A 19,640-nucleotide genomic window follows, 5' to 3' on the forward strand; every position below is an offset into this window, starting at 1 on the left:
TGAGAGGAGCTCTTTTTTCTAACAGGATTCCAAGGTTGTAAAGACCTGGGGGTGGGGGTGTATTTTTCTCCACAGTCAAAATAGTGCATTTTTTGTCTTCACTTTGTTCTCAGGGACAGTTGAATCATTTTAATGGCACTTTTCCAAAAGAAGCAGATAATGTTATGGGAATTTTTGGCCCATAAAACTGAAATTCTTGAAATTATCCGCAATTGAGAATGGAGTTTGATGGTAAATAATGTCAAGCAGTCTATCTTACAGCTGCTAGTAGCCCCATCTGTAACAAACCAAACTCAGAGCAAGGCTGAAAAAGAAGCCAGGCAGTCAGGTTTTCCTAAATCTTTTTTTATTGTTATTGCTGTGTGCATACGTGTGTGTGATCTAGCACACACGGAAAATGATGGGAGATGGTGAGTGGGAATGGAGGAGATGGTGAGTGGGAATGGATTTGGCTCTGTGTCTCCAGCATTAGTACACTGGATTTTCCTACCAGATTCAAAGCACTACGTCACCCAGGTCAGCAGGCACTGAGCCAGGCCTCTGATATGGTTGCATGATTTGCTTATTAAGGAGGTGCACAATAGCTTTTCTTGCTCATTTATTAATTATTAATCTTGTCTTTTTCTTGGTTTTTAGGCCTTTCAGCAAGCAAGAAAGGAGCCACTCGGAAAAAATGGCATTCACAAGTTGTTATCCCCACGTTCACCACAGCAGCGATGTTGTCACCGGGTCTGCCACGCTGATCGAGAAACACAAGCTCTCAGAACTTCCCAGGCCAGATAGCAGGACTTCTGCATTTTTCCCATCGCCAACAGAGCCAAGGAGTCACTATTCTGAGCAAAACCAAGGCTTTAAACCCTTGTTCCTTAACCTTACTCCTTCTGGATCTGGCCAGTCCTCCCCTAACACGCCCACCCAGACTCCCTCAGACTTCCAGAGTGCAGGTGATGACCAGACTCTGAGACAGCACCATGCCAAACGAGATGCTATTCCCCTCGAGGGCAACGGTAATATACAGGCACAGTCTCTGGATGCTGCCCAGGACAGATCCCCCGAGACTCCCACGGAAGAAATGATGTGGAGAAGGAAAGCCGGGCTCCTTCACAGATCCCTCCCACCCAAAGTGGTGTGGGCTCATTCGGTCAAAGACAACAGCTGCCCAAGGGCTGTGGTGTCTCCTCCAGCGGCTGGGCCAAAGTTCTCCCAGAGGTGGCAGTCCCTGCCCACACAGAGCAGCACTTCTTCTGACCCAGAGACTCCTTCTCCCCAGGGGACAACCCATCTCCGGATCTCGGAGTCATGCCTGCAGCTCACACCCCCCCCGTTGCTGCAGGACGATGAAGACGACGAGGTGTTTGTCATGCCCTCCCAGCCCGGTGTCGTTGCTCCACCCTTCTCACCCCCGCTGCCATCCCATCCTCTTCCCGAGCTGAACTCCTGCACTTCTGCAAACGGCACGGAGGAATTCCCACCTCCTCCCCCACCAGCGGTGCTTGAGGGGAACGGGGCAGCTGGAGACAAACCCACCAGACTCACAGAGGAGGCCACAGTGAGGTAAGGGAGGGCTGTAAGGCAGCGCCTTGGGTGCTGTAGAGCCATATACAGTAAGATATGTGGGGCTCCCAACAAATGTGACTGAGCTCCGTGTGCTGCGACGACACCCCACAGCTGCCAGCCGAGTGGGAGCCTGCGGACGTACGAGGGGAGAGGGACAGATGGATAGACTCGCTGCCGCTAGGCTTTGTAGGCTGCCAAGGGCGTTGTCAAATGACGTGGCCGGGGCAGTGCACAAAGCAAGGAGGCAAAAGGCTTTGCGTCCCGTCAGCAGATGCACTGACAGGTGCCTGGTCAGCAAGGCAAAGGGGGTTATGGGGAGAAACCCTCCTGGCCTCGTTCTCTCTGCAGCTGCTGTATGGATTTCAGTGGAACTACTTCTTGCCTGAAGAGTTAAAGTGGCTGCTGACTTCTTCCAGTTAGTGGGGTTTGAGAGAGAACTGTGAAAATCCATGACAGTTTTTCCAGACAGTTAGAGTTTCCCAGAATACATTTTAGCCCTGGCACAAAATAACGGTGTTATGAAACAGTGACCATCTGCCAAGACGTGACAACACAAATATGTCACAGTAACACTGTATAGTGAATTTTTCCTGAAGGAGAGGGCTTTGGGCTAGGTGCCTAGCTGGTTTAACTCGGCACAGCTTCTCTCGCTCCCCGGGAGCTGCTCTGATTTCCATCCAGGAAGAATCTGTCCGGGGCTGTGGTAGTGATTGGCTTTTCCAACACAAAAGAACAAATGAATATAGGCTGCTCAGGATGGTATTCCCAGGTGGTGAGACTCAATGTTCCCAGCCTGTGAGCAGAAAGCAAACTTACTTGTCACTCACTAGTTCCTTCTGTGTTGGAATGACAATTCCGGTGTCCAGGTTGAGGGGACAATATCCTTCAGGTGCCAGCAGCTTCATACTGTGGGCCTTTCCGTGTTGAAGTGAGAAGGAAGAGGCAAAAATAAGGGAGAGAGAAGGAAAACTTCCTCGTCTTAGGCCCCCACCATGTGTTCACAATGGTCTTGTGTGGTAAGTTTATCTTTGTCTCACAGAATTTTTCTGTCCATAGCAGCTTCAGAAGCTTTCCCAAAGCCCTGACCGAGAGGGAGATAACAGGGCTGGGCACTGGTGCCGGTGAAAACAACTGGCCCCTTTCAGCAGCTGCATCAAAGAGGACTAGCTCTCCGTCTGCGGTGGCTAAGCAGCCCCAGTTACCTGCAGCTTCTGAAGGGCCTGAAAGCACCGACAGACAGCCCGTAACTCAGCCTGAAGGCAACCACAGAGAGCCAGCAGTCATCAGCGGAGAGTCAGAAAACGGCAGCCTGGACTCGGGGACACTCAGCGCAGCACCGCTGGTGAAGGTAAAGAAAAAGAGCCCAGAGGATATTAAGTCAGAGGCTCTAGCAAAAGAAATTGTCCATAAAGACAAGTCTCTGGCTGATATCCTGGATCCAGATTCCAAAATGAAGACAACCATGGACTTAATGGAAGGGCTTTTCCCCAGTGAAACCAGCTTGCTAAAGGAGAACAACATGAAAAGGAAGATGAGCCAGAAGAAAGCTGGCAGGACAGCGGTTGAAGACCACACGTAAGCACTGCTTGTTTGGGTAGTGGGCTGATGGTGCAGCAGAACTCGCCGCTCGCTTGCCTTGAAGGACAAGCCGGTGCTGAATTTTTGTGCCGCTGTCTAGGTGGATGCTGGCAGGGAGCGAGTTCCTCAGTTCCCAGGTGTGAGCGCCGGCAGGGCACCTCTGAATGCCCTTTCTGGTGAGCTCAGCTCTACACGTGGCCTCTGAGCTTCCCTCTCTGGGCTGCCTAGAAAACAATGCTGAGCTTGGTAACGGGAAAATGAACCATCTCTGGAGGTGTTATTTGATTCTGCTCTCCTAACCTTTGTAACCTGAAGCAATTCAGCCCAAGGCACAGTAACAGAGATCTGAGGGTAAAATCAGGACCAAAATAGTGGCAGGCAGAAAGATGATGAGAGGCCAGATTTTGGAAGGAGGGATGGGGGTGCCTGCTTATTACAGGGGGATGCAAAGATCAGCCCAAGTCCTCCAGTGTGTTTTTTTTAAGACAGACTCCCAGGTGACAGCTGGAGAACCATACAGAAGTAGGCTGTAATGCACAGGTAAGACGCTCAGCCGCCACCAGCTGAGCTGTGCTGCCTTACAGTCAGCAAGGATCTGATCCCAAGGATCCGATCCCCGTACGGAGATGAGAGAACATTTAAACAGAGCAGCTGGGCTGTTCCGCGCAGGGGAGAGGTGAAGGCGGCTGACATGCACCCTCTGATGGCAGGAATCGGCCATTTCCCTTGTGGCGAGTAACTCTGGGAAGGTACCAAAGAGGGAGTGCTGGAGCTAGGCATGGGAAGAAGTCAGGCTCAGACTAAACTCCTTTTTCTTCACTGTGGTGTAGGAGAGAAGAAAAGGAAGCTCCCGTAACCCTGGTCACCTGTCCTGCTTATTACAGTGTTTCAGCACCCAAAGCAGAACTGCTGAATAAAATCAAGGACTTGCCAGAGGTAGATGAGGAAGAGGAGCTGCTGGACATCAACGAGAAGAAGGTAAATCCAGCACACACCACCATTTGCTGCTTGCATTCCTGAAATAATAATAAGACCTAAAGTTAAGAGCACTCCTATTTGAAGTCAGCTTTTGGCAGTCTCAAACTGTGTGGGGGCTGGGTGCATTTAGGCCACCTTCATTAGGGTGACCCAGATTGAACAAAGAGAACTAATCTGAGTACTGGCTGCAAATTGGAGTACGGCTCTTGCACAACCCTGAGGCGGGCCTGTATTGCACTGAATGCTGAGCATACAGGTTGACTGAGGCAGTCCCTGTCCTGTAGCAAGGAAGGAAGGTGGAGAGATGAAGTGACTTGAGCAAGGACAGCTCAGGTTAGGAACAGGAACAGAGTCCAGCTAGTGACTGCACGAGGTTTTGCCCTAGGATTTTCCTCTTCAGTGAAGCCAATGTGCCCGTTTTACCTGCTGTCTGCACTCCCTGCCTCCAAAGAAACATTGGCTACTCTTCTTCCCCTGCACTTCATGGTTTCACTGACCTGCTGAAAGCCATAAGCACCTCAGAAGCTCAGTCAGCGCAACCTCCGTGTGATGGCTTGGGTGGGAGGAGAGGAGGAAACATTTTCTTCTCTTACTGCGGATGCATTTCCCTGAGGAATGGCCCCTGCAGTTCTCGCTGTAGGCTTGGGTGCTCTTCTTCCAGGGCTTTTGCAGGGCCTTCTAATTTGTCCCTGTGGTTGTCTCACATCGGTTACCTGCTAATTACAGACATGTTACAAAGCTCACAGATCTCAAGGAGCCACAAGCAGGTACCTGCCTGTCTGTGCCTCTCTTCACACACCTACTACCTTCCTGTCAAAAGCAGCTCTGCCTGCCTGCCCGTAAATTTAAAACATCCTACATGGCACTGGACAGAGTAGCACAGCCCGAACTTCACCTACGACAGCAGAGCTTAAACATGCTGCATGATACAGATGCTTGTGCAAGTCCTGTATGCTGGAAATACAGCACTTCATTCTTCCTGCACTGAAACCAGGCATGGATTTAAAGACAGGCTCCCAGGCTCAGCCTCTGTCAAAGTGCAGAGAATTCAGGTGTCTCTAGCACAACTCCACATTTTCTCTCTGGACCCTCATCCCCATGCCAAGTGTAACAAAGCAGAGGGAAGGCGTGAGGCTGAGTGGTGTCATGAGTGTGCAATTTGTCCTGCAGCCTGGACTTGGAGAGCTCGCCTCTCTTTTTCATGCTGCCTTACTGTTTCTGCCCTTAGCTCTTCTCTGCTAAACGAAACCTGCTCCCTACCAGGCTTTAACACAAGGACAGCTAGAATGGGACCTCCGTCGAAGTGCTCTTACACAAATTATGAGTACTGAGTGGAGTGGCCCGATTTTGTGGAGCATTTGAGGTGCAGGTAGGACCCTGTCAAGTCTTGAGAAACAGTCATACCATGCCACTGGAGTGGGTTGGAGACCCTTTTTGCTGGGCCTGCCCTCTCTAATTACCATGGTCCTACACAGATAGATTATGCATGTGTTGCTAATCAAAAGCATTTGCCTAAGGCCTTTGTCTGCTGTTTTAATTACCTGGCCGAAGCCATTGGCTGCAGAGCACCCAGCTTTAAAGGTAATCACGGCCCCTGCCACATCTGTAGCAATCCATCGATTCTTGGGGTGCCCTTCACTTCAAAACCAGCTGCCTGCTCACACCGACCTCCAAGACAAGGGTGCTGCTCCTAGGAGTCGGTGGGCATGCTGCAAGCATCTGACAGGCTTGCAAGTAGATGTCCTGTTGTGGAGGGCAAGTCCCAGGCCTCAAAGGTTACATTTGCATGGAAAACAGAAATAGCTGGGAGTGATTACGCCCAGACGGCAAGATCTGCCTGGCATGTTTGCTCGTGGTCTGTGTGAAAGAGCATTTGCATAGGCATTATCTGAGAAGGCACTACTCTGAGAGGTCATAGGGATAAACCAAGCCCATGTCCATTGTAAGTATGCAAAGGAGCTATATTAGTTGGCATTTAGGATCGCAGGAGAGTCACTGATTAATGAAGACAAGGCAAGCATTTCTCAGTCCCCATCCAACTCCCACGCCTTCAGGACAAAGGTACATCACTACCAGCAGTCCTGGAGCCTCCTGCTAGGGTTGGAGGGCAGGGCTGCACCTTGATTAAAGCTCCCAGAGCAGGGAGGAACAACTGCCAGTGTTGAGCAGCTCGCTCCTCCTGAAAACCTGTCGAGGTTAATGCTGGACTTTGTGTCCAGCCTGTAGAGTCCTACTATGGAGTTTTTCCCTGACATCATAATAATTGAAAATGGATCCCTTCTTTTGCTCCTCAGGATTTGGTCCAACAGTCCACTGATAAGGACCTCGGACCTTTGTGTTGAAGGTGACATCAGCATCACAGGTGCAGGGAAGGGCAGGTGTTGGTTCTGGTCTCTTGATGCTGCTTGTCCTACTGAGGAGATAGTCCAAGTAAAGGAATTTTGGTTGTCCCTTATCCTAGTAGGTGGATTTTAGTACGACCTTTGCTCTCCTGTCCCCCTGAACTGCACAGCTAACAAATGGCGTGCCTGAGCAGTCATTCCAGCATAAGCCTGGTAGCGGATGTTTGTTTTAAGAGAATGTTACTCCCATTTTACTCAGCCTTTGCATGTATGTGGAAGCTGACAGGGGACTGTAGTGCAGCCCAAATCCATGCGCTCCAGAGGATGCACACCAATTGTACCATCTAGTGGTGTCTGGCTAAACAGTGCTGTTCACTTGCCAGCTGTGACACCAGCCTTCCCAACCCCACTCTGATGGCCACCCTGGGGATAAGGGCCGAGTCCAAGCAACCCCAGCATGACCTGGGTTGGGAGATCCTTTCTCCTTTGAAGTAGACCACCTCCTTGCTTGAAGTTACTGTCAGTTTTGATAGGAAGATGACTGTTAGTAAACTTCCAGAGAACATCTTCAGGCAACCTCCTGATTTATTTCCATTCCATGCTGCAGTGTTTGCACGCAGAGTAGATTCACGTATATATAATGGTGCCTCAGCGGCGCAGAAGCTGAACAGCCTGAAAATACGCAACCCTTGTATGAAGAGCTTTTCCTGCTCTTTGTGCTCTCACTTCTGAGTACATGGAAGCAAGAATTGCAAGCCCCAGGCCACAGACTTCTACTTTTGCATATACCTTTTCCCCTAAATCCTGACAGAAATCAGGATCTCCAGAACAGGCATAGCACTGCTGTTTCTTGAGTAACTGAACCCTGGGGGCCTCCTTTTCTTCAGCAGCGAAACAGATGCCAGCATTTTCGCAAAATGGGTGTGTGCTCTCCATGCCTTTGCTCAGTCACTAAGTAAATTTAGAGCATCTTTGGTGTAAATGATGCCCCTCTGTGTGAGGCAGCGCCTGCACAGGCAGGGAGCTGTGCTCACAGCTGAATTTGAGGCTTGCACCTCAACACTGAGGCAGTTGGTAGTTTCAGGGTGCTGTAGGAGGGGGAAATATGTAGCAATTCCTTCTTCCTTGCTAAGGCAACTAGTGAGTGTCAGCTCAGCCTCCTGTCACGCCATTAGCACAGCTTAAATTAATTGTTCTGCCAGTTGTTTTGAACAGGTCTGGGTTGTCACAAACTAACATCCAAACAAGAAACGTCAGGCTGGGCAGGGAGTGGGCAATATGCAGGAGATGTGGCTGTAGCTCTTTTCACTCAGAGACTATGAAGAACCTACATCTTTCAGACGTAGGCAGCTGGATATCAGAATATGGTACACCAAATCAGATCTCTTTGGTAAATGTTTGTTGGTGGTAGAACACGTATATCTTCATGCAATCTGATCCGGTATTCAGATTATCACCTAGATGTGGGTTTTCAGAATCTTCTGTTTCCTCCGTAATGTCTTCCTTGTGAGCTGCTGCCGACTTGACCCTGCTCCTCAGGAGCTGTAGCCGTATCCTCTTGTTGTCGTCACCCATGTGACCAGGATGATCATGGGGATGACCGATGTGGCAATGTGTTTCCCTTCTGGCAGGCTGAGCTCATCGGGAGCTTGACCCACAAACTGGAAATCCTGAAGGAAGCCAAGGAAGGCCTGCTTGCAGACATTAAGATGAATAACCTTCTTGGAGAGGAGGTGGAGCTGCTGATCAGCAAGCTATGCAAACCTAACGAGTTTGACAAATACAAGATGTTCATTGGAGATTTGGATAAGGTGGTGAACCTCTTGCTCTCCCTCTCGGGACGCCTGGCCCGTGTGGAGAACGTTCTGAGCAGTCTAGGGGAAAATGCCAACAGTGAAGAGCGGGTACGTATCTGCACACCCATAACGTCCTGGCTTTTTTTGGGATGCCTGACAGCAGCCACCACAAGAGCGTGCTTGTGTAAGCTAAGACCTCCAAAGGCTCGCAGGAAGGCAGGTGTCTTAGTACTTACGTACAGGCAGTAGGAAACGCGGTTCTGTCCCTGGGAATCTTGGTCCCGGTTTGCGTAGATGTCTCGGATCCTGCAGCTTTTGTCTCCAAGCAGACTGGCATGTTTGGGGCAGCATGGCTGTGACCTGCGACCGGAGGAAAGGCTGTATGGGGTGGTGTGTCGTGGAACAACCCGCTCATTGCCTTTGGCCTCGGTTGAAGTTAACGTCCTTTGGGTGGCTGTGAGGGGCAAAGCCAGCTATTCCTGGTCGTTGTTGCTTTCAAGACAGTTTTACTGACTTTGTTGGAGCACCTTCTGCCCCACACTGACTAGAACATTCGGAATCTGATTCAGTGGGATTCACATTTGATCCACAATGAGGAGTTTGTTCTCCTCCCCCAGGCTTTTGACTGTGTGTCTGGGGGCTTAGCAGCCATCCAGCCTCCCCCAGAGGTGGCAAACGGGGTGTCAGGGGGAAGGAGAGGGGGGATCAGTGAGTTTGGCGCTGCTGATACTGAATCACTCTCTCTGATGTGTGCAGAGCTCGCTGAATGAGAAGAGGAAGCTGCTGGCTGGCCAGCACGAAGATGCCCGGGAGCTGAAGGAAAACCTCGACCGTCGAGAACGGGTGGTCTTGGAGATCCTGGGCAACTACCTCTCCGAGGAACAGCTCCAGGACTACCAGCACTTTGTAAAGATGAAGTCCGCGCTCCTCATAGAGCAGCGAGAGCTAGACGATAAAATCAAACTGGGTCAGGAACAGCTCAAGTGCCTGATGGAAAGCCTCCCCACAGACTTCACGCCCAGGGATGCGACGGTGGCAGCTGCCCTAGCTGCAGCACTTGCTGCCTCTGCCGGGGTCAGTGGTAAAACACCTCCAGCAGTCCCTTCCTCGCTCTAACCTTTCCTGGGTGGACCCGGGATGCAGTCCTCCTGCTCGAGTCCATGTAATCCAAGTACTTGGCAGATGGTTCTCTACAAAGACAATGAACAGAGACAGGTTTAAAACAAGATTTTAATGAAGGAAAAAAAAATAGCAATAATAAAGGTTTTATTTTCCTTTCCTTCCACCTCTGCTTCCTGGAAACTTAATGTGGAGGGAAATCTCCTCCTGCCAGAGATGAGGAAGAGTCTCACGAGAATTAAACACATGACTTTTAATAAAAACATGACCTCCTCTCTTCCCTCCCTTTCCTGCCTACCTGGCACCTCATTAAATAATGAAGGATCTAAAAGAATGAAGCCTTAAAAATAAAACCAACCCATTCTACAGAACATTATTGATATTTATATTTTTTAAAGAAGAAGACAGAACGTGTAAGTTTTTGTACATACTCTAATCAGTTACTTGATTCTACTTTGTTCTGTATGTAGAAAAGACGTTTAATTTTGTATGTTGTGAAAACCTTAACAAAAAGAGGGAACCCCAAAGATAGTCATGCATTAGCTTGGAACATCTTTTTGTGGTTTTGTTGCTGTTGTCGTTGTTTTTTAATATAATAAAGGGCTACCGGAAGAAGCTTCAACCTGTTTCAACACACGGTAAACGTACCATTAAGTGGCCTTGCAAAGGAGATTTTGACCAGGAAAATGAAGTCTTCCCTCTTCTGGATTTTGTGATCCACTGGTTCTGGAGTTTAAACACACTTCTATGAGAGCCTGCATCTCAGGAGGCAGGTCAGCACAAAGTGACGAACTCAGGGCTGGACTCGCTGTAGGGCTGGGGGAAGTCTGTCTTTGCTCTGAATAATCTAACTCATGGTTGGTGGTGCTGTCGCAGCCTGAATGCATTGCTGTGAGATGTGAGTGGGGTCTCACGTGACGTTATTTATAGGCCTGTTTGTGTGAAGGGACGATGTACACTAGGACTTCTTTTCATACAGCGATACCTCATTTGTCTGAACCCACTTCATTAGAAATTACTTTACAAGCTAGAAATGGTACTGAAAGCCAATATTCTCTTCCCACCCTCAGGAATCATGCGCACGTCACGATAACGTCGTGCACCCTGGTTCGATAGACAAGAGCCTGCTATAAGGAGTGGTGGATTATTTCCCAGTCAGGGCAACCTGGAGTAACTAAATTTGCCCAACTGAACTTCATAACTCACCAGGTGCTGGAGGATTGCTGCCAGTTTGCAGGCAGCAAAGCAGATTGGGGCAGACCCTTTTTCTGTACGGAACGTGCTTTTCTCTCTCACGAGCGGCATCGCCGTTTAAGTAACGTGGCTAGAACCTGCACGCACCAATTACCACTGCAGCTGATGAGCCAGATTCGAGTCTTCTCTCTTCTAAGCTTGCCGAGATTTCCTGCTGCAGCAGCAATTCAAGCTTCTCCTTTCTCCAGGGCGTTGCATTGTTCATCCTATCTTGCCACCAGGACCAGAGCAGAGATTTTAGTCATGTAGCTTTTAAGTCCATTTGTTTTGAATTTCAACTCTAGCATGTGACTGAAAATTACATATTCATTGCTTTCAGCGCTGGTTTTAAAGCTCCCTTTTATTTAATAGCTCTTCCACGGATAGCTTGGCAGACTACAGAAAATGCTAATGCCCTTCCTTCATATCGAGCATCAGTTCTCAAACCCAAAAGAAAATCCACCTGGTTTTGTAATGCTTTTTGAAGCAGCAAGCCAATTCCTTGTGCTGACAGCAAACATGTCCTTTTCATTGCTTCTGAGCTTCAATGCTGTTCAGGCTCATGCAGCAATTCACGGGAACCCTAAGCAGGGGAACTGACTGTTACGCCTCAATAGCTGAACCAAAAACAAAATTGGAGGGAAAAGTATTTTTGGGGTCACTCAAGAATAATTATTTGTTTGAGTGAAGTTTCAGGAAAACTGTGGAGGGAACTGCTTCAAGCCAATCAAAACATTTAATTGGTCCTAAAAAAAAAAATCCTACACAGTACTTCAGTTTAGTTTCTCATATTTAAAAGTTGTTTTCATTTAGGATTTTTTTTACAGCTACCCTTCCATCCGATGCTGACCCAAACAAATCAGAAAGACTTGGCAAATCTGTCGGGCTTTTGTGAACACCTTGAGACTCCTCAATGGTGCATTTTCCATCTAGTAAGTTCTTTCCTGGAAAACAAAGTCCTGCAGTCTACCCTCAGGCCAGGAAGAGCCTCCCATCCAAGTGGGGTCTGCCTGTTTGCTCAGGGAACCAGCACTGACTTCAGTGGGAGCACCCTGGGCTGTTTTACAGGGTATTCAAATGTTGGGCAGGGCTCTGTGGTCCAGCAGGTTTGGGGGTTGGTGATGGAAGTCCTACGTGTGCTCCCACTGTAGACACAAGCATCAGCTAATGAGGCAAGTGACAGTTTATAACAGCTTAGATCTTCAGGTGAGAAACTTGTCAAAGCCCATATTTCTGTTGTAAGGACTGGTAAGTTTCTCATTATTAGAGAAACAATCTTTGGGTGACAATTGCTCCCCTAACTGCAGGGTTTGCTCAGTTTGACAGAAGCACATCTTGGTGTGAACATTGGCCAAGACTGTAGATTTGCTTCTCAGTGCCTCTGCCAAAAAGTGGAATCTATGCATTGCTCTGTATCCCACCTTGCTTTTCTCTTGTCTTTTTAAAACTAGGGTATAATGAAAACTCATGTCCCAGAGTGACGACATGATTTCATGGGACAGAAATACCACCGACCGGAATTTTACACTTACTGTCTAGTCCTTGTAAACTGATTTAAACAAATCTGAAATTTGGGTCTGGCTACATGAGATTTTTAGATCTGAACCTGCAGTTATGTGGCTGCAGTGGAAAACCAGTAAGCTAGATACAGCGAGCATGATTTGCATTGTAACCCCTTCCCCAAAATGCAGTGTCTTGTGCATCCCAGAACTGGGGTACTTCCCCTTGCAACTGCAGTCGGGGCTAAACATCACAGCATGTTAAAAACACATGATTCAAAACACATCTTGCAAAAATTGGTGAGCATTTTTTCTAAAAATGAGCATTATTTTCACAACGGAAACACCTCTTTGGGATACTGGAATGGAATACCCTACCCCCCACCCTGCCACGGGGCAGTGGCACTGAGTTTGCCAGCCAGCCTGTGTGGCCTTATCTGTAGGTGACAGAGGATGAGACTCCCCCCAGGTCAGGTCAGACTACCTGAATCAAGCAAGCACCTTCTCCACTCCAAAGCGGTCTCCGGAGAAGTCCATCGACTGCCGAAGGATCCTGCGACAGCTACCTGGCCCGTTCAGCTGGCTGCAGTCGATGCCTAGCACAGGGTGGAGTGCTCAGTCTCACTTTGCTAGCTTGAGGAAAAATCCTGGTAAGGACAAAGCAGGTACACTTTGGACATACATTGCCAGTTCAGAGTAAAAGCTAGTTGTACAAAGCAACGGGGTGCCTCAGTTTACCCAGTGCTACTGGCTGTTGTCTTTGAGGTTAGTCAGAAAAGGCATAGGGAAGACAGTGGGACTGTATTTTTTCATGAGTCAGCATTCCTTAAATTAGCTTCAATTTTCAGCCAGTTTCTGAGGGACCTCTCAGGAAAACCACAGATAAAATCATCGTTCCCCAGCCTCCTGCTTAGGCTGGAGCTTTGGCACTCGAGAGCTGGGGTGCACTTTTCCTGGGCTTCGAAAGTAATCCAACTGCGTTGCTGTCATAGCCTCCAGACCCAGCACAGGGGAACGGAAGAGGATGGACGCATGCACTTGCCCCGTGATGCTATTGTGCAGGGTACTGAAGCAGGTCTTTTAAACCTAGCTTTTAGCAACATGCTGTGCCTACAGTCTGCTTTGCCATGCCACGCCACGTGATACAAGTGCCGTGCAAATCTAGTCATCCGACTCGCAGTTTGCTTTTTTTAATCAGAGCCCTTAGGATGGTCACAAGGAATTCACATCAGATGCTTTCCTCAAGACTAAATCTAGAAAAGAGTGTTTACATGCTGGGGACTGCTGGTTCTGTTTACACACAATATCTTTCGTGAAGGTTACCTATAAAATGGGTCAAACACAGAGCACCAAAACAGTTTATGCGTCAGGCCTGATCTATCACTTCTACAACTTAGCCACTGTCCTGATCATTTAGACTGGTAATTAAGAGAAGCAAGCAAACCAAACTGGAGAGCATTTCATACTCACTCTACACAAATATTAACAGGAGCAGTGACATTGTCATTTCACATGGGAAATGGTGAGCTTTTCATACGAGAGCCCAGGCTTTACACCGATATGAGTGAACTAGGGCCATATGCAGAGAGCTGATCCCCAGGTTTCTCCATCCCTTATTCAACCATCCACCAAGCCATCAACCTGGGCTTGATTCACCTAAGAGCTGTTTTCTTCCTTTATATCCCTCCCAGAGGGGATGTATGCAGACCGTGGCATGGTGCTCTGGTTTGGCTCTGTTCCTACGGGACTGTTGCTTGTGCCTCCACACATAAACTGTCATCCGCCTCTTGTGTTTTACAGGGTGTTCCTAGCAAAGCCTTACTCAACAAACATTGTGTTGTGCACTGAGTGTATGTGGCCAGAGTGGTCTCTGTCTGTGAAATGGCCCTTTCCTGCCTGGTTTGGCCAGACTCTGCTGTCCCTCTTCAATACAAACTGCAGAAACAGGCTGAATTCAGGGTGTCAGGTAGTCTGGAGGGTGCTTGCCAGATGCTTATCCTCACGCAGTTTATGCTGTTGTTTATGTGCATACAGTAACACCACCTCTCCATCTGTAGCTCTGGCTTTTGTGCAGTTTGCTGTGTGTCGGCGCTAAAAATCCTCACAAAAATCCGCTTTCTCGTTGCCCATTGCAAGATGGCGGGGAGCTGAAGCCACTGAGGCTCAGCACCCTCGACTGGGCTTGGGCCCGGCAGCAGCGGGGGTTGTCAGCACAGCTCTGCCTGGATTAGGATTTGGGATTAGGAAGAAGGGTTCCACTACACCGCAAAGAAAACACGTGAGCCAGGCAGCGTTTTCCTCTGTGATCTGCACCTTGAGCCCATGTCTTTGTGCTAAGGTTGCTCTGTGAGCAGATAGCCTTCAAACAAAACAAGAGAAGCCATGTTCTTTTTAGCTGAGAGGATTGAAATGCAAAAAAACAAACCCAGCAAAACACACAATTCAGCTGGGGAGAATGAGAGATGGTGAAAGTGTGACTGAATACTGAGGAAACGGCTCACGAGGAACTGCCTATGCACAGCTTGTGCCACAGGTGCTTTGCTGAGGTAAAATAAGACCATGATCAAAAAAAAAAATCCAGGCAAGCTTAGAGAGGATGCCATTTGAAAATTAGAAGCCGTCGCAGGAGGTTTTGGAGGAGAAAGAGGCTTTCTGCAGAAGTTTCTCCTGGCTCTCCAAGCCGGGTTTGCGGCAGGCGCCATTTTACCTCAGGAGGGGCCGGGCCACCCCAGTCGCCTCACCATCTCTCACTGCCACACACTACCGAAGGGAGCAGTGTGCAGCAGGGAGGGGGACACCCCAGCATCCATCCCTCGCCAAAAATCTCCAAAAACGATCCCAGGGCTTGCTGCCCACCCTTCCAGGTGTGTTTTTACAGTTAGCACGGCCCGGGAGCCCGCAGGCAAGGCACTGCAGGAGGACATTGCACCTGAAGCCTGCTGAGGGAAGGTGAGAACGTATGTATTTCTACGCATTTTTTCCCTCCTGTGGGAAGGCTCTGTAGCCTGTGCCTGCCTGCTTGCACCTACTGCAGAGCAGCCAGGTTGGGGTTGAGGGGGAAGAATGTCCCTGTTTGTTGGTAAAGTCACTTTGGTGGCTCCCTCAGAGGGAGGGCCCCAGCCCACAGGGATGGGACAGTGCTCATATCCAGGGAGTCTCAGCATGGCATGCAGGCCCAGTGGTGTCCCACTGTTGTGTGGCAGGACTTGCCCTCATCCCTTGGTTCCTGTCCACAGACAGCTCCCCATGGTCTGTACCTGACTCATCCTCAGGCCCCAGTATTCCATGCCAGCAGCATCCAGCCTTGTGCTCAGACCTCCTTCACACTACAGGAAAAGGGAATTCTGTAACTGTTTCCTGTGCTCTGCACCAGAATGGTGGGTCAGTTATCAGGTAATGCAGCTTAAGGTTTGAGGCTGACTTTCTGAAAGTGAGTGAGAGAAGTTCCTTTTGGTTTGAGTGCTGAAACTGGGGCCAAGGGAGTGAGAGGTGAGGAGACAAAGAACGTGACCGTCAGCACACTACAGAGCTGGGTGGTGGTCAGCTTTTCATTTTGTACAGATGTCAGTTAATTTAAGTCTATTGTTTGGAAGAAATTGTCTTGCAACTTATTTTCTTGTTAATTGCTGTGGGAAGTGACTGAGCTGGCTTCCCATACCCCACCACAACCTGGATTGCCCATAGGCTTACCCCAGCACTCTCCTTCCTCATGCTGCACATACTTAGACCGCGCACAGTTTCTGCGTGCAGAGCGTCCTACAACTGTCTCTTGGTGCTGTGCTGAACAGTGTCACATGCATGCTTGGGTAGCTACAGAGTCACTTGGATAACCTATTTCTGTCAAGCAAAGTTAATGTGAACCACTCAGGGAGAAATTATTTTTTGAGAAGACAAAGCTGCTGCTCTGTCTTTGGCATCACTACTCTTTTAGGTCCTGCATGAGATTTCAGTTCCTGTCACATCTACTGTTTCCAAACTAATCTCTTCTGCAACTGGGTATTTGTTCTCCTCTTCCTAGACACGAGGTGGTAACATACCTGACAATTTTTTTTGTGGAATCATTTAGGTTGGAAAAGACCCTTAAGATCAAGTCCAACCATTAACACTAAGTTCACCACTAAACCACATCCCCAAAGCACCTCACCCACACATCTCTTAATACTTCAAGGGATGGTGACTTAACCACTTTCCCAGGCAGCCTGTGGCAGTGCTTGACAACCCTGGAGAAATTCTTCCTAATGTCCAGTCTAAGTCTCCATGTTGTAAAACAAAGCCCCACAGCTGTTTTGCAGGGTTTTCAAGGTCCCCTTTTCCCTCCACATGATGCTGTAAGGAAATAAAGTGGTGGAGCTTTGATTCCCGGTGAACACCCAGGAATGGAGGTTCAGTAGAGATTAGCAGACTTGCAGGATTCAGCAAGTGCCTCACTCCATGGGGATCAGCATGTGTCCTCCACCTCAGTCTCAGTGTTCAGGCAACCAAGGGGTAGATTCTTCCCATAAGCTCCTGGCTCCTGTCAGGATGTGCTGCTGACCTGCAAGACTGACTACACACAATGCGGGATTTAAAGATGACGAAACCCCATGCCCTTAGGCCATACTGTGGCGCTTTCTGCTCCTCCTGAAAACAAGCAGCGCTAAGCTCAGGGTCCTCCCAGAGATACAGACAAACTGCCTTCACCATGCACTTCCAGGAGAGCAGACTTGGCAGGGACCAGCCCTGCTTTTACATTCACTGTGACCCTCTGCCTCCAGCAGGGCATAGCTTTCTTGATGCCCTGATCACCCTAGCAGAAAAGTCTTATTATCACACCAGGAGACAGCCAGGGCATTCTGCATTTACTTGGCCTGTTTACCAGTGTCACTTACAGGAACAGGAGTATTTATAATTCTGGGACATGGGAGAACAAAACTCAAGAGGCAGGAAGTGCTGGCAAAGGCATGCTTCCTTCCTACCCTTTCTCCTGTTTTGTGGTCTCCTTAATGGTAGCTGCCAGTGTTAGAAAGCAGGATAAGCCTAATTAACTGTTGTGGAAAGTACAAGAAGGGGATGGTCCCCATGAAGGCACTGTTTGTACCCTGAGCATAGCTGTCAGGAACACTTGTGGCTAACTGACCTAGAAGTCAGGGCTGCCAGCTTAACACACAAAAGTGAGATCAGCTTTTCTCTTGCCAGTCCTGACAGATATACCCTCTTCTAATCAGGGCACCCAGGAACAGAGACAGTACTGGGACCAGCTTTAAGCTCCCCCATGCCTCTGCAACACAAGGGCCTTGTACTTTTTAGGTGCTTTTACACTTTATCACAGAACGGTTTGGGTTGGAAGAGACCTCAAAAATCATCTAGTTCCAACCCCCCTGCCATGGGCAGGGACACCTTCCACTAGAGCAGGTTGCTCAAAGCCTCATCCCGCCCGGCCTTGAACACTTCCAGGGATGGGCCATCCACAGCTTCTCTGGGCAACCTGTGCCGGTGCCTCACCACCCTCTCCGGGAAGAACTTCTTCCGGGTATCCAATCTAACCCTCCCCACTTTCAATTTAAACCCGTTACCCCTTGTCCTGTCACTACAGGCCCTTGTAAAAAGTTCCCCCCAGCTCTCTTGTAGGCCCCACCTAGGCTACCTTCTGTGACTGAAGGTAACACAGGGGTAGAAGGAGAAATGAGACAAAACCCATCCCCTCCTCCCTAAACCCCTCTAAGTACAAGCCTTCCAAAAACATTTCAAGACTTATTTCACAAGGCAAGACTGGTCTCATCCTTAGCCTGGGAAACACATCCTACCCTGTAAATAATGCAGCATAAGCAGGACAGGCTAGCCTACCTTCTGTGACTGAAGGTAACACAGGGGTAGAAGGAGAAATGAGACAAAACCCATCCCCTCCTCCCTAAACCCCTCTAAGTACAAGCCTTCCAAAAACATTTCAAGACTTATTTCACAAGGCAAGACTGGTCTCATCCTTAGCCTGGGAAACACATCCTACCCTGTAAATAATGCAGCATAAGCAGGACAGGAACTGTAAGCCCCATTATCTGTGCCCCTGGCAGCATCAACTGAGATAGCACACACCCTGCAGTGGCAGGAGCCTGGCCGTGCTGCAGGACTCTGTCCTACTCCCACACGGGAGATGGCTCCCAGCAGCTGCATCGCGGAAACTTGCTGAACTGTGACAGTGCAGCAGAGCCCGTTGTTATGTTCCCCAAGCATACATACCTCCCCGAAGGAGAGGTGCTCACAAAGCCGCCGCTGCTCTGCACACCAAGTCCCTTGCTATCATTAGCGGCATCAGCTCTGGAGAATGAAGAGGTAGAGCCCTGTCTATCTAGACTCACCACATCCGTGCCCACAGGGTGACTGGCAAGACACAGTTACAGCTCATTCCCTTCTGGCAAAGCTGCAAGACGGCCTCCATAATAAGGGTTATCAAGCAGCAGAGATAAAAGGCCTTCAGTAGAGCAGGAGGGTCTGCCCCCCAGAGTAAATCCCCCATCTTTCACAGGGTTGCCCAGCTCTGGGGCAGCTCCTACAGTACAGATCTGGACAGCGTTACTGCCATGCAGCAATCGTGATGACAAGAAGGCAACAGGCTTGCAGCCCATCCATAAAAAGCCTTCAAAAGGCTGAACTGTTCTGCAGAGCAGTACTGCCCCTACCCAAGCAGCTGGCCCAACTGCTCAGCTGTTCAGGGCAGCAGCAAATGCAGTCCCGAGATTAGCCAATAGGAGTCAAATTCCACCACTTCTACAGCATTTGGCTAAGGCGAGGCTTCACACCAGCACCGTCAGTTAACAGCTGAGCTGCACTGGGGCAGCACTGTTGTAGCTTCAGCAGTCACAGAGCCAGTCCCCAGCGCTGGGCAGCCTGCCCAGGCTCCCAACTCCCCACAGCACGCAGGACTTCTTCACCATTCATCAGGTCCTCAAATGCTGCAGCAGTCCCAACCTGAGCCCTGTCTTTGGTAGGCACAGTTAGCAGGCAGCTGGGGAACAGCAGTAGCAGGCACAGTCCACAACACTGCACGAGCAAAGAGGTTGTAAGCAGAAGAAACTGTTTACAAGGCTTTTTTTCCTTTTTGGTCTTCCTAGCTGTAGGTAGTTATACTTGGTGCGCTCAGGATTTAATACCTTTAGTAACCCTGTTTGATACAGCCCTTGGGCTGGATCTTAGCAGCCAAGTGTTACAGACACTAACCCACAGGCTGCTACCTGGCTTGTCACCCATACCAGACACGTTGCTAAGCCACTGACTTCATGGTACAACATACTCCTGGGTCTCTGATAGCATCAAGACCACAGTTCATGAACTAGCACAGCCTGGATTTTCTCAAGACCTCACTGCTAAGCTTTCTGTCAGGCCTCACCATACACTCCAAGTCTTTTCCCTCAGGGAGCGCAGTTAGCTTGACTTGCCTGCTCTTCTCTGCTGCTTACCTACACTAGCGCCAGGCTGCAATGCACCCAACCACTGAGCATGTTCTTGGAAAGCAAAGCTATTTGCAGGAGCACAAGCCATGCCCCATTCCGTGTCAGTCTCCCATC

General features: G+C 49.2%; 1 protein-coding gene across 1 annotated transcript in view; it reads left to right on the forward strand.

Moving 5' to 3' along the window:
* Nucleotides 1-9,978, forward strand: part of SHROOM3 (shroom family member 3) — a 32,191-nt gene extending 22,213 nt beyond the window's left edge. Inside the window, exons 5-9 of the mRNA XM_010159812.1 lie at nt 637-1,554; nt 2,617-3,132; nt 3,966-4,113; nt 8,087-8,359; nt 9,008-9,978. Of these exons, the coding sequence (XP_010158114.1) occupies nt 637-1,554; nt 2,617-3,132; nt 3,966-4,113; nt 8,087-8,359; nt 9,008-9,367 (2,215 nt within the window). The 3' untranslated portion in view covers nt 9,368-9,978. The remainder of the gene's footprint in view (nt 1-636; nt 1,555-2,616; nt 3,133-3,965; nt 4,114-8,086; nt 8,360-9,007) is intronic.
* Nucleotides 9,979-19,640: the final 9,662 nt, after the last annotated feature.

Source organism: Eurypyga helias, unplaced genomic scaffold (genome assembly GCF_000690775.1).
Source record: "Eurypyga helias isolate BGI_N326 unplaced genomic scaffold, ASM69077v1 scaffold30349, whole genome shotgun sequence".
Lineage (NCBI taxonomy): Eukaryota > Metazoa > Chordata > Aves > Eurypygiformes > Eurypygidae > Eurypyga > Eurypyga helias.